We start from the raw sequence: 16,732 nt of genomic DNA on the forward strand, positions 1-16,732 counted from the left end.
TAGTATCCATGAGGATGTGGGTTCAATCCCTGGCCTCACTCAGTAGGTTAAAGATCCAACATTGCCATAAGCTGTGGCACAGGTAATGGATGTGGCTTTTATCTGACATTGCTGTGGCTGTGGCATAGGCTGGTGGCTATGACTCCGATTTGACCCCTAGCCTGGGAACCTCCATATGACATAGGTACGGCCCTAAAAAGACAAAATAAAATAATATAGAAAATATTCTTCTAATGACTTAAGTATGGCTTTTTAAAGTTTAATTTACAGTCTTTCAGGAACACAGCTATTTTGTACCTGTAAAGAAAAGTAAGTACTTAAAGATCAGTAAACAAAATGTAAAGAGTACACTTGAAATGAATATAATGTTATGTATCAATTATATCTTGGTTAAAAAGACAATTACAGGACTGTGGGTGTGAGGGCGCGTGATGTGCACTGTGCAGGGCAGGGCAAGGCCTCCCACATGCTGCTCTGACTCGGGAGGGGACGTGTTCACCCTGAGCATGCTTTGCTGTGACTGGATCCTGCCTTATCTGTGATACTAAGAGCAGGAGCACTGATTCCTGGAGAAGAGAAGCATTGTGAACTCAGGCATGAAAGATCCAAGAGTCCATGTGGCTTACCCCTGCCTCCAGTTTCCACATCTATAAAGTGGGGTCAACAAAACTTAAAACTTCCGGATCAATGGGATTAAGATGGTGGAAGAGAAGGACTGGAGCTCAACTTCTCTCCTAAAAACAACAAAATTTACAACCAAATGCTGAGCAATCTTCAGCCAAATGGACCGGAAACTTTCAAAAAGGTATCCTACTCCAGAAGACAAAGAGGAGGCCACATCAAGAGGTAGGAGGGGTGATTACATGATTTAAGCAACCCCATACCTCCCAGGTGGGAAGCCCCACAGACTGGAAAGTAACTGGTTCACAGAGACTCACCTACAGGAGTGAGAGTTCTGAGCCCCACATCAAGCTCCCATGAGTGGGGATCTGGCAGTGGGAGAAAGAGCCCCCAGAGCATCTGGCATTGAAGGCCAGTGGGGCTCGTGCAAAGGAGCTCCGCAGGACTGGGGAAAATGGAGACCCCATTCTTAAAAGGCACACACAGACTTTTAAGTGGACTGGATCCCAGGGCAAAGCAAAGTCTCCATAGGAATCTGGGTCAAACCTGACTGCAGTTCCTGGAGGACCTCCTGGGAAAACAGGGGTGAATGTGGCTTGTTGTGGGGGAAGGTCATTGGAAGCAAAACTCTCAGGAATATTCAGCAGTGTGCCTTTCTCTGGAGGTGGCCATTTTGGGAAAATCTGGCCCCACCCATCAGCACTGAGAAGTCCCAGGGCAAACAACAATCCAGGTGGGATCGCAGCCCCGCCCATCACTAAACAGACTGCCTAAAGAACCTCCCCCCCAGGCACACAGCCCCACCTCTAATCCCATTCAGAGACAAAGCCCCACCCACCAGAGGGATAGGAATCAGCTCCACCTGCCAGTGGGCAGGCATCATTCCCTCCCATCAGGAAGCCTACAGCAAGCCCCCCATACCAACTTCAGCCCCAAGGGGGGCAGACACCAGAAGTAAGAGAGGCTACAACTCTACCATCTATAAAAAGGTCACCACACCAAAAACCTATACAAATGAAAAGACTAGAGAACTATAACTCAGATGAGGGAGAAACAAAAAACCCCAGAAAATCAGCTAAGTGATCAGGAGATTCTCAGCCTCCAGGAAAAAGACTTTAGACTGTTGATGCTGAAGATGATGCAAGACATTAGAAATAAAGTGGAGGCAAAGATGGATAACGTACAGGAAACACTGAGCAAAGTGATACAAGATATAAAACTTAAACAAGCAGAGATGCAAAATACAATAACTGAAACAAAAAATTCACTAGAAGCAGCTAACAGCAGAATACAGGAGGCAGAGGAACGAATAAGCGAGGTGGAGGACAGATTAGTGGGAATTACGGATGCAGAACAGAAAAGAGAAGAAAGATTGAAAACAAATGAAGAGAGAGAGTCTCAGACAACTCTGGGACATCAAATGCACCAACATCCGTATTATAGGGGTGCCAGAAGGAGAAGAGAGGGAGAAGGGGACAGAAAAAATATTCCAGGAGATAATAGCCAAAAACTTCCCTAACATGGGAAGGGAGCCACTCACTCAAATCCAGGAAGCACAACGAGTAGCACATAAAATAAACGCAAGAAGGAACACACCAAGACACATATTAATCAAACTGACCAAAATTAAAGACAAAGAGAAAATCTTGAAAGCAGCTAGGGAAAAGAAACAAATAACATACCATGGAAACTCTGCAGGCCAGAAGGGAGTGGCATGATATAGTTAAAGTGATGAAAGGAAAAAACTGCCAACCAAGATTACTTTACCCAGCAAGGCTCTCATTCACATTTGAAGGAGAAAGCCAAAGCTTCACAGATAAGCAAAAGCTAAGAGAATTCAGCAACACTAAACCAGCTTTACAACAAATGCTAAAGGAACTTCTCTAGGCAGAAACAAAAAGGCCACAAATGCCAAGGCTCACCAATAAAGGTATACATACAGTAAAGATATGAAATCATCCATACTCAATTATGCCACCAAAACCAGAAATCATGAGAAGAGGTGGGAACAAATGCAGGACACTGGAGATGCACTTCCAATTAAGAGACCAACAACTTAAAATAATCTCGTGTATGTATATAGACTCTTATATCAAAACTTCAGAATAACTGCAAACCAAAAATCTACAATTGATACACAAACAAATAAGAAAAATCAACTCAAATTCAACACTAAAGATAGCCATCAAACCACTAGAGGAGAGAACAAGAGAAGAAGGGAAGAAAAAAGAGCAACAAAAACAAATCCAAAGCAATTAAGAAAATGGCAATAAGAACATACATATCAATAATTACCTTAAATGTTAATGGACTAAACGCCCCAGCCAAAAAACATAGACTGGCTGAATGGATACAAAAACAAGGTCCATATATATGCTGCCTTCAAGAGACCCACTTCACCTCTAGGGACACAAACAAATTGAAAGTGAGAGGATGGAATAAAATATCCCAAGCAAACGGGATAAGAAAAAAAAAAAGCCAGAGTAGAGGAGTTCCTGTCGTGGCACAGTGGTTAACAAATCTGACGAGGAACCATGAGGTTGCAGGTTCGATCCCTGGCCTTGCTCAGTGGGTTAAGGATCCAGCGTTGCCGTGAGCTGTTTTGTCGGTTGCGGACATGGCTCAGATCCCGCGTTGCTGTGGCTCTGGCGTAGGCCGGCAGCTACAGCTCCAGTTGGACCCCTGGCCTGGGAACCTCCATGTGCTATGGGAGCAGCCCTAGAAAAGGCAAAAAGACCAAAAAAAAAAAAAAAAGCCAGAGTATCAATACTCATATCAGACAAAATAGATTTTAAAATGAAGAATGTTTTAAGGGACCAAGAAGGTCATTACATAATGATCAAAGGATCAATCCAAGAAGACGTTATAACAATTTTAAATATCTACACACCCAACATAGGTTCACCACAATATATAAGGCAACTGCTAACAAACAACCTTAAAAGGACAAATTGACAATAACACAATCATAGTGGGGGACTTTAACACCCCACTTACAGCAATGGACAGATCATCCAGTCAGAAAATCAATAAGGAAACACAGGCCCTGAATGAAGCATTAGACCAGATAGACTTAATAGATATTTATAGGACATTCCATCCAAAAGCAGCAAAATAACATGCTTCTCAAGTGCACATGGAACGTTCTCTAAGATTGATCACCCCCTGGGCTACAAATCCAACCTCGGGTAACTTTAAGAACATTAAAATCATATCAAGCATCTTTTCAGACCACAACACTACACAACTGGAAATCAACAACAAGGAAAAAAACTGCAAAAAACACAAACACGTGGAGACTAACCAACATGCTACTAACCAACCAATGGATCACTCAAGAAATCAAAGAGGAAATTAAAAAATACCTAGAAACAAATGACAACAAAGATACGACACTCCAAAACCTATGGGATGCAGCAAAAGGCGTTCTAAGAGGAAAGTTTATAGCAATAGAGGCCCACCTCAGGAAACAAGAAAAAGCTCAAATAAACAAGCTAACTTTACATCTAAAGCAGCTAGAGAGAGGAGAACAGACAAGACCCAACATGAGTAGAAGGAAAGAAATCATAAAGATCAGAGCAGAAATCAATGAAATAGAAACGAAGAAAACCATAGAAAAGATCAATGAAACGAAAAGCTGGTTCTTTGAAGAGATCAACAAAATTGATAAACCCTTAGCTAGCCTGATCAAGAATAAAAGAGGACTCAAAAGAATAAAATTAGAAATGAAAGAGGAGAAGTAGCAACGGACATCACAGAAATACAAAGGATCATAAGAGACTACTCTATGCAACTATATGCCAATAAAACGAACAACCTAGAAGAAATGGACAAATTCTTGGAACAGTACAATCTTCCAAGACTAAACCAAGATGAAATAGAAAAGATGACAAATGACAAATAACAAAACGACAGTGTGGTAAATGGTCATAACCAGGTTTAAGAAACCTGGATCCTTATCATGCTCTTCGATGAAACAAACACAGAAAGCTAAAAAAAAAGTTATATAATCTTGGAGATGTGTGGGGAGTGCCCACATGTCTCAGCAGTAACAAACTTTGCTTAGTGGGTTAAGGATCTGGTGTTGCTGTGAGCTGTGCTTAGGTTGCAGATGCGGCTCGGATCCTGAGTTGCTGTGGTGTAGGCCAGCAGCTGCAGCCCTGATTCAACCCCTAGACTGGGAACTACCATATGCTGCAGGTGTGGCCCTAAAAAACAAAACAAACAAAAAAAATCTTGGAGATGTGTAAACTGAGGATAATTCCTGTCTTACCAACTTGTCTGGTAACTAGTCTTAGTAATAATTATGTCAAAGATGTTATTTCAGCTAATTTGTTATTTCACCTAGAAATATTTTAAATATTTTTATTTTTTGGCTATAAAAAGTAGTACATAGTCAATATAGAAAACTTTGAAAATATAGAAAAAAATCACCCAAAATCCTACCCACAACTGTTTACATTTCAGAATAATTCTTTTCAATATTTTCCCCATGCTTTGAAAAAAATAAGTTGGAATCACATTGGTGATATAGCTTGTACTACATCCTTTCAAAATGCTGCTCTAGGAGTTCCCATCTTGGCACATTGGAAAGGAATCCGACTAGGAACCATGAGGTTGCAGGTTTGATCCCTGGCTTCACTCAGTGGGTTAAGAATCTGGGGTTGCTGTGAGCTGTGGTGTAGGTTGCAGACAAGGCTTGGATCTGGCGTTGCTGTGGCTCTGGCATAGGCCAGCAGCTGTAGCTCCAGTTAGACCCCTAGCCTGGGAACCTCCATATGCTGTGGGTGTGGCCCTAAAAAAAAGACAAAAGGAACCCAAAAAAACCCAAAAAACAAAACGCTGCTCTAGTACAATGACATTAAGTAAGATTTGAATTATAGAATATAGCAATTTAAATACATCAAATTTCGAGTTCCCTAAAATGTATTTGCTTAATAATCAGTATTCTAGTTAATACATAACTGTCTCAGTATTCAGTTGATTGGGGTTTTATTTAATTTATTTATTTGTTAATGTCCACACCCATGGCATATGGAAGTTCCTGGGCTACAGGAAGTTCCTGGGTTGAATAGGAGCTACAGCCGCAGGCCTATGCCACAGTAACGCCAGATCTGAGCCATATCTGCAACCTACGCCACAGCTTGCAACAACACCGGATCCTTAACCCACTGGGCAAGGCCAGGGATTGAACCTGCATACTTTATTCTTTTTCATTATAAGTTATTAGGCATCAAGATGTTTAAAAGCTTCCAGGTAACACTAATGGGCAGCAAAGTTTGGGAGCTACTCTGATCATTACAGTCAACTTTATAGCTGCTAATTCCATGTGAGGATCTACATCATTTGCTAGTTCAGGTTTTTTGTGTGTAAGAATTTTCTTTTTTTTTTTTTTCTTGAGGTATAGTTGATGTACCATATTATGTTAAGTTTCAGGTGTACAATAAAGTGATTCACAATTTTTAATGGTTATATAGGAAATCAGTGAGGTTTTAAACCGGGAATCACAAACTAAGATGCCTGCAGAAGCCAGGAAGGCAGCTTGAGCAATGGGACTCAGCAGTTGTCTCAATTGGCAGGGGCAGCTCTGCTCCAGCTGCCGTTGCCAGGCAGAAATTGTCAGTTCTTCTCATTTTTCTATAAAAGCCAGAAATCTGTATTTTTATATGAGACTTTCCAAAAACTTAAAAAAATTTTATGGTATATTCATAGGCTAAGTAAAACGTATCTGTGGGCCACATTTGGCTCAGGAGCGGCCAGTGTGCAACTTCTGCTTTTAAACTTGTATTCTCAGGACCAGAAGTGTACTAATTGCATCCTCAACATATGTTAGAGTTGGTGTTTTTTCTTTGCATTAGGTCTAGTACCTATATGGACTTCTCTTAAATTTTGTCTTTGTGATTTTGTCAGTTTGTGATGTGATAGCCTCAAGCTTTGATTTCTTCACTCGCTCCCATCACTCATTCCAATGGAGCGCCCCCCCCCCCCCCGCCCCGAGGGGTGTGCTGTCATTTTCATCTTGATGGTCGAAGCTGTGGTATGTACCTCAGAGTACATTCAGGCAGAATAACCCTGCTCTCTTGCTGGGAGTGTCAACCAAGACGAGGTTTTCACACACATAAGGCCAAGTCCCAGAAGATTCCCTGGAGATAGGACCAGGATTGGAATGTGATTCACCAGTGGCAAGGCCAGTGGAGGCCGGTGTGGAAGGGCACCGGAGAGGCCTAAAGTACTCCGGTGTTTCCATGTGGTACCAAGATCTCCAGAAGGCTATTTCTCTATTTTGTTCCATTAATTAAAACTTCTCAGGGAGTTCCTGCCATGGCTCAGTGGAAACGAATCATCTGACTGGTATCCATGAGGACATCAAATTCGATCCCTGGCCTCACTCAGTGGGTTAAGATCTGGCATTGCCATGAGCCGTGGTGTAGGTCGCAGACATGGCTCAGATCTGGTGTTGCTGTGGCTATGGTGTAGGCAAGCAGCTGTGGCTCTGACTGGACCCCTAGCCTGGGGACCGCCATATGCTGCAGGTGCGGGTCCTTAAGGCAAAAAAAAAAGTACTCAGTTTTTTACATGCAAGAGGCCTCTAAGTGAAATAAGAATAATTCATATTCAATTTGTTTTTCTCAAATCATTTAACAAATAAGCTGAAAGACATAATTTATATTGCATGATAATAATGTGGTTATATTAGGATATCATGATTAAAATACCTATTTTTGAGGAAACAATTTTTTTCTGCATATTTGATTATTTTTAGATCATGATGCTGGAGATGGAGTCCAGAACCCAGAAGCAGAAGGAGTGGTTTCAGAAGAATTAAAATGGGCATCCAGAACTGAAAGTATGAAATTAAATGGAAGGGAAACAGAATTAGACATTTCCACAAGCAGCTTAAGAACACAACCAAATCCTCAGAAGCTCTGGGAAAATGGCCCAGAATTACCTCCAATTTGTAGCTCTTTAGCACCCACTAGTGGACATTTGTTAAGCATTGAGGACAAAACAGAAATAGATGAAAATCAGTTTACAGAATCCCTCAGTCGACCATCACCCCAAATTCAGCCAGTAGGAAATGTGGGACAGCTGCATGGTGTCACACCTGTAAAGTTGTGTCGCAAAGAGTTACGTCAAATCTCTGCCTTGGAACTATCATTACGACGTTCCAGTCTTGGAGTTGGGGTTGGATCTATGAGTGCTGATTCCATTGAAGTAGTTAGGAAAACGAGTGACTTAAAAACTTAAGCATTTAACAAAAGACATTTTAATTTAGTAGATGTGTAAGATTCCTTATTCTAACCTGTTAAAAATTAAAGCTTAAGCTCACTAGCTCTTCCTTCAGGATAAAAGGAGAGAAAGGAATCCCTAATCTTTTTGTACACTATGGATGAATATATCTTCTATAGTATATTTGAGGAGTTTTAATTTGTATTTTCACTATAATGAAACACATGTTTTACAATACTATCAAGTCATGGAACATTAAAATATTTCCACTTATAAATGTGCTTAAAATTTTTTTCCAGGCATATTTGAATAACAAAACTAAGAGGAGAAAAACTAAAATATCCATCAAATGTCTATCATTATACAATATAAAAGTATATTATTATATTATAAAAGTATATTATAATACAGTAATTATCTTATAAATTTATATTATTGTTATTCTCAAATATATTTTGTTATTTAAAAAAAAAGTTAGACATTGCTTCTGTCAGAGGGAGAGTCACCTGCTGTGTATATTTTGGCACAGTTGAATATTTGTGCCAGACGTCATCACCTGTCTAGGGTTATGGATTAAATTTCATTTATGGTCCTCAGAGCCCATAGAGATTGAGCAGTCAGTCTTGACTTTTTAAACCTGGTCTCTGCTCTTTTTCTAAAATTGTTCGTAGAGTATTATAGTATTGGTTTTCTCATATTTTGGAATATAAATTTTCATCTCTCTCCTGCCCTATCTATTCACCTAAAACGGGGGGAAATGAATACAGTTCCATGGAATAGAGAAACAAGGATAGAATAACATTAAAGCATTCTGACACTTCCAAGAAAAGATACCTGGTTGCATCGAGTACACCTGTAAAGCTTAAAGTCTAGCTAGAGGATCTTTAGCCAATAACCTTATGGGCTTAATATACTGAAATTTTTTCTCAAGATTTTTTTTTTTTTTTTGGTTTAAATCTTATTATATAATATAAAAACTGCAGTTTGGTTTTTTTTTTTTTTTTTTTTTTTGCTATTTCTTTGGGCTGCTCCGGCGGCATATGGAGGTTCCCAGGCTAGGGGTCCAATCAGAGCTGTAGCTGCCAGCCTACGCCAGAGCCACAGCAACGCAGGATCCGAGCCGCGTCTGCAACCTACACCACAGCTCACGGCAACACCGGATCGTTAACCCACTGAGCAAGGGCAGGGACCGAACCCACCACCTCATGGTTCCTAGTCAGATTCGTTAACCACTGTGCCACGACGGGAACTCCAAAACTGCAGTTTGGAATTAAGAACTAACATTGATTTACCCAACAAATACAATTTGTACTTTTTCATCATATTTTCAATCACAGAAAATATCCCATTATAATGACCAGACGTATTATTTTGTTACTTCTGTTGTTACTTTTGTTACTTTTCTAAACTTTCACCTATAAAATAAAGTTTCTTCCTTAATTACTATTTGGGTGGGACAGTGTCAAAATCACCCTGATTTATGGATGCCTACTCCATGACAGGAACCCACTTTCTTACTGACTCCAGTTTTTCTTTTTTCTTTTTTTTTTTTTTTGGTCTTTTGTCTTTTTGTCTTTTGTTGTTGTTGTTGTTGTTGTTGCTATTTCTTGGGCCACTCCCGCAGCATATGGAGGTTCCCAGGCTAGGGGTTGAATCGGAGCTGTAGCCACCGGCCTACGCCAGAGGCACAGCAACGCAGGATCCGAGCCGCGTCTGCAACCTACACCACAGCTCACGGCAACGCCGGATCGTTAACCCACTGAGCAAGGGCAGGGACCGAACCTGCAACCTCATGGTTCCTAGTCGGATTCGTTAACCACTGCGCCACGACGGGAACTCCCCAGTTTTTCTTATATGATGCTAATTTTGTTCTTTGATTCTTTCCTCTGTTGCTGTTGACCCTGACTGTCTTACCTAAGACCCAGGCTGTTGCCTTGTGCTCAAAGACTGTTTTCTTCTTCTAGTTTTAGCTCCTGGTCTCATTGGTAAAAACAAGTCCTATAGGAAAAGGAAACCAAATCTAAACAAACTTCTAAATTGGTGAACAGTTTCTATATCTCTTAAGTATGTTATTAAAACTCATTTAAATTATGGGTTAGGTAGTCTTCTGTGGACTTATCTGGGAATGGAATCACAGTTTATAACATTGGCACAAGGAGAAACTGCTTCAACCAACAAATTTACAAAGCAACTTAGAAATTTTATTTTTAACAGGGACTATTTGAAGTCGGATTCTGGTTTTAAGCTAGTTTTCTCTTTGTACCTTTGGTTTGTATGACATATGTATATATTTTTTTGGGGGGGGTCTTCTTTTTGTCTATTTAGGGCTGCATCTGCAGCATATGGAGGTTCCCAGGCTAGGGGTCTAATTGGAGCTATAGCTGCCGGCCTACACCATGGCCACAGCAATACCAGATCTGAGCTGCGTCTGCGACATATGCCACAGCTCACTGCAACACTGAATACTTAACCCACTGAGCGAATCCGCAACCTTGTGGTCCCTACTCGGATTCATTTCCACTGTGCCACAATGGGAACTCCCCCTGTATGATATATATCTAATATATATCATATATAATTGTTATGTATATATAATGGCAAAAGGCCAGTGCCTTAACAGAGCATAGCAAAATCATATATTTATTAATAAGTATATATTTATTAATGTCCTGATTTTAAATTCCTTATAAAATGAATAATTTAAAAATAATTCATATAAGAATGTATTTTGACACTGGAATTTTGCCTGCCCAAGAAATTGACACGTATTTGTTTTACCTGTGGAAATATAAACACATTTTCTAAAAGCTCACTAACAAAGCAAGAAAATTTATATTAAACTAACCATGAGTACATTTGATAATGCAAATGTGAACTGACTTCTAAATAACAAAGGTACAATTCTTCCTTTTGGTTAAACATATATCCTTTATATGCTATGACAGATTTCACATACATAGTCAAACACACACATATAAATAATGTCCTAAATAATATATTTTGGGAGTGAACCTCTTATCTTTCTTTTTCCTTTTTAAATACTTACTTTATTTTATTTTTATTTTTTGTCTTTTTGCCTTTTCTAGGGCCCCTCCCGCGGCATATGGAGGTTCCCAGGCGAGGGGTCGAATCAGAGCTATAGCCTCTGGCCTACGCCACAGCCACAGCAACGCTGGATCCGAGCTGTGTCTGCGACCTACACCACAGCTCACAGCAACGCCGGATCCTTAACCCACTGAGCAAGGCCAGGGATCGAACCGACAACCTCATGGTTCCTAGTCGGATTCGTTAACCACTGCGCCACGATGGGATCTCCTTTCTTATCTTTCTAGTTTAGTCAGTGCACTCGCAAAGGAGCGAAAGAATTAAGGCACTCTCCTAAGGCAAGTACAATTTTCTTTTAATATATACTAGTAATAAATTTTACTGTCTGTTTCAGTGCTCTTAGCTAAATCATTTTGTCATCGTGTTTGTCTCTTTGCATAAATATGAAATATGTTTGTGGTTTTCTCTTTTTGTTCATTATTTTTTTCCACCTATAACAGAGTGTCTGGAAAGAAACATATTTGCTTCCATAAAGTACTAGTTCCTTCCCTAATTCCAGAGTGTTGTAGATAACAGAGTTGGAGAATTTTATGAGTGTGGGAACTGTGGGTGGCAAGAACCTCAATGAAGATACTGTTATACTTTAATATTTGTTTTCTTTTGCTAATGGTTTTTTCTTTCCCCTCAGTTCTTCATATCTTCATGAACTCAGGGTCCAAGGAGTCAGCAAAAATATACATATGATCTTCAGTAATGTGGACTTTATTGCCATTGGCTTGTTTGTAATAGTCCAGGTGAATAAAGTGATAAATGCTTAAGAACAGGCGTCTTACATTTTAAAACAAAAGGTCTTATAAGTCTTAGAATGAATTGCTAAGGAGTGAAGTCCACAGTGGGAGTTTGGTCTATAGTCAACACAAGTTCTCCTGCATTAAATACAAATATGACATGTTTGGCTCTTTCATTTATTTCCTTAGGCACATACTTATGATTTTTTAAAACACTGGAGTATGAATAATGAAAGCTCAGTGTCCACTTATGTCTACAGTTCCTCTCTCAACCTCAATGGAATTTTTCAAAGTATTAATTTTGTATGTTTTACATTTAAAGATATAACAGGCTGCAGGCTGCCTTGATTAGTACTGATAACACATTCTTCTTCCACATTTATATTTTCAAAAATTGAAAATAAAGGCGAGAGTGAGATCCTGCCACAATAAATATCTCACATGCATTGGGTATGTAGTATTATGAGCTTATCCGGGCAGTTGTGTTCAAAAGGTGGGTATGGGAGCATCTGTCTAATGGGGAGAGTATTTTTCACTGTCGTTTGCCTCACTGCTGATAATAAAAAGCAGACTGAGGGAGTCCCCTTGTGGTGCAGCTAGTTAAGGATCCGGTGTTGTCACTACAGTGCCTTGGGTTGCTGCTGTGGCATGGGTTCAGTCCCTGGCCCAGGAACTTACACATGCTGTGGGTATGGCCAAAAAAAAAAAAAAAAAAAAAAAAAGACTCACTTTTCGTGAATTTATTGATTTTAAATTCTCTGCAAACAATGCATCCCTTAATGCCTGCATCAGATATGAATGCTTCCATTCCTTGCTTTTGGAATGCAGTGCATACATGGCTAGAGTGGTGTCTGATTTTTTTTTTTTTGCTTTTTAGGGCTTCACCCGTGGCATATGGAGGTTCCCAGGCTAGGGGTCTAATTGGAGCTACAGCTGCTGGCCTACACCACAGCCACAGCAACACAGGATCTTTAACCCACTGAGAGAGGCCAGGGATTTAACTTGTAACCTGATGGTTCCTAGTCGGATTCGTTTCCTCTGCATCACAATGGGGACTCTGAGTGGTATCTTATTTTTATCACAGCCTCTATGTTGACTCCAACAATACCCCAACATGGGGAGTAATTAGAACAAGAGGAATTATAAAAATAAGGCTCAGAAAGACCATATTATAATAATGGCTTTTGATGTTTTGCATAGTTCTTTGTCCCTTTTTATATCTTTTTTCATAAGAATTTCCACAATGAATCAACAGAATTGCCACTATTTGAAATGCTAACAGTGTAATTTAATTGAATCCAAATGTAATGACTTAGATACAGGTATTACGTCCTACTGGTAAATTATTGTTTGTTTTTTGCTTTTTTTTTTTTTTTTTTTTTGTCTTTTTGCCTTTTCTAGGGCTACTTCCCACAGCATATGGAGGTTCCCAGGCTAGGGGTCTAATCGGAGCTGTAGCCACTGGCCTAGGCGAGAGCCACAGCAACGCCAGATCCAAGCCGTGTCTGTGACCTACCCCACAGCTCACGGCAACACCAGATCGTTAACCCACTGAACAAGGCCAGGGATCGAACCCGCAACTTTATGGTTCCTAGTCAGATTCGTTAACCACTGTGCCACAACGGGAACTCCCTTACTGGTAAATTATTACATAAAGCTCCACTGAGTTATCTCTACAGTACTTGAAGAGAAAAATACTACAATCTCACAGACTTTGTTATAATGAGCAAGATCCCTATATGCCCAAGGAACAAAACAATTCACAACAGAAAGGTAGAAAACTAAACACTTAAAAAATTTTCTACTTAATGATGGTTGGAAATTTATTTATTTATTTATTTATTTATTTATTTATTTATTTATTTATTGTCTTTTTGCTATTTCTTGGGCTGCTCCCGCGGCATATGGAGGTTCCCAGGCTAGGGGTCGAATCGGAGCTGTAGCCGCCAGCCTACGCCAGAGCCACAGCAACACGGGATCTGAGCTGCGTCTGCAACCTACACCACAGCTCACGGCAACACCGGATCGTTAACTCACTGAGCAAGGGCAGGGACCGAACCTGCAACCTCATGGCTCCTAGTCAGATTCGTTAACCACTGCGCCACCACGGGAACTCCGGAAATTTAAATTCCATTTATTAGTTAATACTTGTGTAATTAAAGTAGAACAAAATAAATATATCTTGAAACAATATTTGCATACTCTATTTGCTTTCAGCCTTATTAAAGTATATACAAAGCAAGGTATAAGTTTTCAAGTCTCAAGTGGTGAATATGGTTAGAATTTATTTGATCAGAGGGGCCTCTTAAAAGAACCACTTCTTGTACCCTGCCTTAAATAACAACAACAAATTATAGGCAAATTATAGCTTACTTACCCCTCACTGCCCAGAGTGTTCCAGAATTCAAATAGCTCTGGTAAAAACAGGAGAAAAGGAGGTTTATTTTAAAGTATTCTATAGGCCAGCAAGGAATTTTCAGAAATATTTTGAGAGACTATATTTTATTTCTGTTGCAACAACACTAAAACTAACTTCAATCTTTGGCTATCTCCAAAACCCTAAAGTATGCTAGTTACTATTGAATTTGCCATTTGAAAATATACATCCCAGTTTTTATGCTGATTTTTCTCCCTACGATTACTATTCATTCAGGATTATATGAAAAGAAGCTACCCTAGACAGAATTTAAATGGAAATTGTAGAGCCAGCCATTCAACAGAAAACTATAAGAAACATTAGTTTTGGATAAATTCCATCAGCTATAACATAAACTGAATAAGAGGACTTATTAATAGTATGTGAAGAACCACAAACACTGCAGGCAGAATTGACAGGATTTATCTTTATAAAACAATACTAAACCATTTTGCTTAATTTTTCTCTCTACTAAAATATCCTGAAGTTTTCTGAAAAATTTCTGGATAAAAGACTTGTACTCATGATTACAATACAGCAGCTACTGGCCTGCCTTGAGAGGCTGAACTGATGTTACTTGCTTTTGTTTGTGGACTGCAAATTCCATATTTCACTATCTTCCATGAAAAGGAGTTAGGAACTAATCTAAATTCAACTGATTTATAATTTTGATAATTTATAAGTATTAAAATTGTCAAAGTTTTATTGTTACTTTCTAGCATGATTATTTTTTTCTAGATAAGGAAAGGCCAAGGTATTTTTATACCAACGTGCCAGTCTTTTGAAATTCCAGTCACCTGGAGGTTGGGCAGCATTTGAATTGTTCCATTTGAAGCCTGGAAGTAAGCTTATCTATTTCATTGGACACATTCCCAGTCAGCACCAAGTGTCCCTGGCTGTAAGACAACCAGCACATGATCAGAATGATCCAGGTTATAAACTTATTAATGAAGTACATTAAAAATAGTATTTTCTAAAACACTGAACAGCCTTTGTAAGTTCCTTTATAGTGGAGGGGTTAAGGATCCAGTGTTGCTGCAGTTGTGGTGCAGGTTGCAGCTGTGGCTCAGATTCAGTATCTGGCCTGGGACCTTCCACATGCTGTGAGTGCAGCCAATAAATAAATAAAACATCAAACAGTTCCTAGGCTAGGGATTGAATCCAGCTGTGATCTTGCACCACAGCTGCAGCAACACTGAATACCTAATCCACAGCATTAGGCGGGGGATCAAACCTGCACTGCCACAGCATCTTGAGCCGCTGCAGTCAGATCCTTAACCCACTGTGCCACAACAGGAACTCCTAAGCCTTTTTTTTTTTTTTTAAAGAAGCAATTTATGAATGACCCCTTGCATTCAAAATCTTATTTTTCTTTCTTTCTTTTTTCTTCTGTTTTTTAGGGCTGCACCCGCAGCAGATGGAAGTTCCCAGGCTAGGGGTCGAATTGGAGCTACAGCTGCCAGCCTACACCATAGCCACTGCAACGCAGGATCTGAGCCATATCTGCGACCTACACCATAGCGCATGGCAACATGGATCCTTAACGCACTGAGTGAGGCCAGGGATCGAACCTGGGTCCTCATGAATACTAGGCAGCTTTGTTTCTGCTGAGCCACAATGGGAACTCCCAAAATCTTATATTTCAAGTGCAACTCTAATAAATTAATTGAGAATGAAACTGCTATTTTTATTATAAGTAGTCTTGCTTTATCAAATAAATGTATAAAAGGGCTTTGAAAACTAAAGAATCATATATGTTTATAACAGAATTATAAGTAGGTTTTCCAAAGAGTTGGCTTGAAAAATGGGATAACTTTTTAGCACAAATGTGGTCATTGACTTTATATATATCATAAAACATTTTAAAACAAATTCTCAGCTTTAATTATATATGTTAGCAACAGCAGAAATAACCATTCTCTGGAAAATTTCATGTGAAGTCTATTCTCACAAGAAAATATTTTAAAGACTTGCCTGAGTCTATTTTTATAGGCATAAGAAGGGCTTCATGACTATTTGATTTGAACAAAAAATATGTTTTTACTGGTTTGTTAACCACTGGGTTTTGGTTATTTGTTACATATTTCTTTAGTGAAAATTACATTTTTGAGTTATTGATGAACTCTGGCTAGAAAATAAAACTGAAAATTCTGGTTTCCATTTGGTAAATATTTTAAACAATTTTTTCATTCAGGGAAACTGTAAAAGTTAATTTTTTGGTACATGTACAGATAGGTGATAAAATTAACAGCAAAGTCAGCCTTTGACATTTGACACTCTTACCTACTGTATACAAGAAGTATATATTAGAATGAAATCTGATTACCGTGGTAGTCTCCTTCATAAGTATCCTGAGTGAAGCTCATTACCGTTAGTTTGCAAGTATCTTCCAATGTTAAGGAATATTTTCTCTCTGTTTAGATCAAAGCACCCATGACCTGTGCAGTCAAGTAATCAAAGAGAAGGCCAAGACTTCAGGAGTAATGGAACCCACAATCAGAAGTATTCTAGTGGATTGTGAGCAAATAAGAGAGGAAGAGTTCTAATATATACTCTTCCTGATTTATCTTCAGTGGTGCTGAGGTCCTTTTGATAAGGTTTATTACAAGGTTCACTATCTCACTAGTCACTA

General features: G+C 39.3%; 1 protein-coding gene and 1 long non-coding RNA gene across 13 annotated transcripts in view; one reads left to right on the forward strand and one right to left on the reverse strand.

Moving 5' to 3' along the window:
• KIF27 (kinesin family member 27) overlaps window positions 1-11,845 on the forward strand; it is a 91,881-nt gene extending 80,036 nt beyond the window's left edge. For 8 of the 10 annotated variants that reach the window (XR_014817744.1, XM_084979799.1, XM_084979802.1 and 5 more), the window contains one exon: window positions 7,385-8,128. Coding sequence is in view for 9 of the 10 variants with exons in the window: in XM_084979799.1 (XP_084835925.1) it covers window positions 7,385-7,869 (485 nt within the window). In the remaining variant the exon portion in view is untranslated. Of the gene's footprint in view, window positions 1-7,384; window positions 8,129-11,584 lie in introns of those variants that run through there. The other 2 variants (XM_084979803.1, XM_021064656.2) reach the window with 2 other exon arrangements.
• LOC102159026 (uncharacterized) overlaps window positions 1-16,732 on the reverse strand; it is a 46,186-nt gene that overhangs the window by 10,711 nt on the left and 18,743 nt on the right. For 2 of the 3 annotated variants that reach the window (XR_002336307.2, XR_014817752.1), the window contains exons 3-4: window positions 14,062-14,098; window positions 9,766-9,849 (exon numbers count right to left, since the gene is read on the reverse strand). This is a non-coding gene — a long non-coding RNA (uncharacterized LOC102159026). The remainder of the gene's footprint in view (window positions 1-9,765; window positions 9,850-14,061; window positions 14,099-16,732) is intronic. The other variant, XR_014817753.1, reaches the window with a different exon arrangement.

This window comes from Sus scrofa, chromosome 10 (genome assembly GCF_054392235.1).
Source record: "Sus scrofa isolate SSC_HxYL_T2T_F1_AM1 chromosome 10, Sscrofa_HxYL_maternal_Yorkshire_Landrace_v2.0, whole genome shotgun sequence".
NCBI lineage: Eukaryota > Metazoa > Chordata > Mammalia > Artiodactyla > Suidae > Sus > Sus scrofa.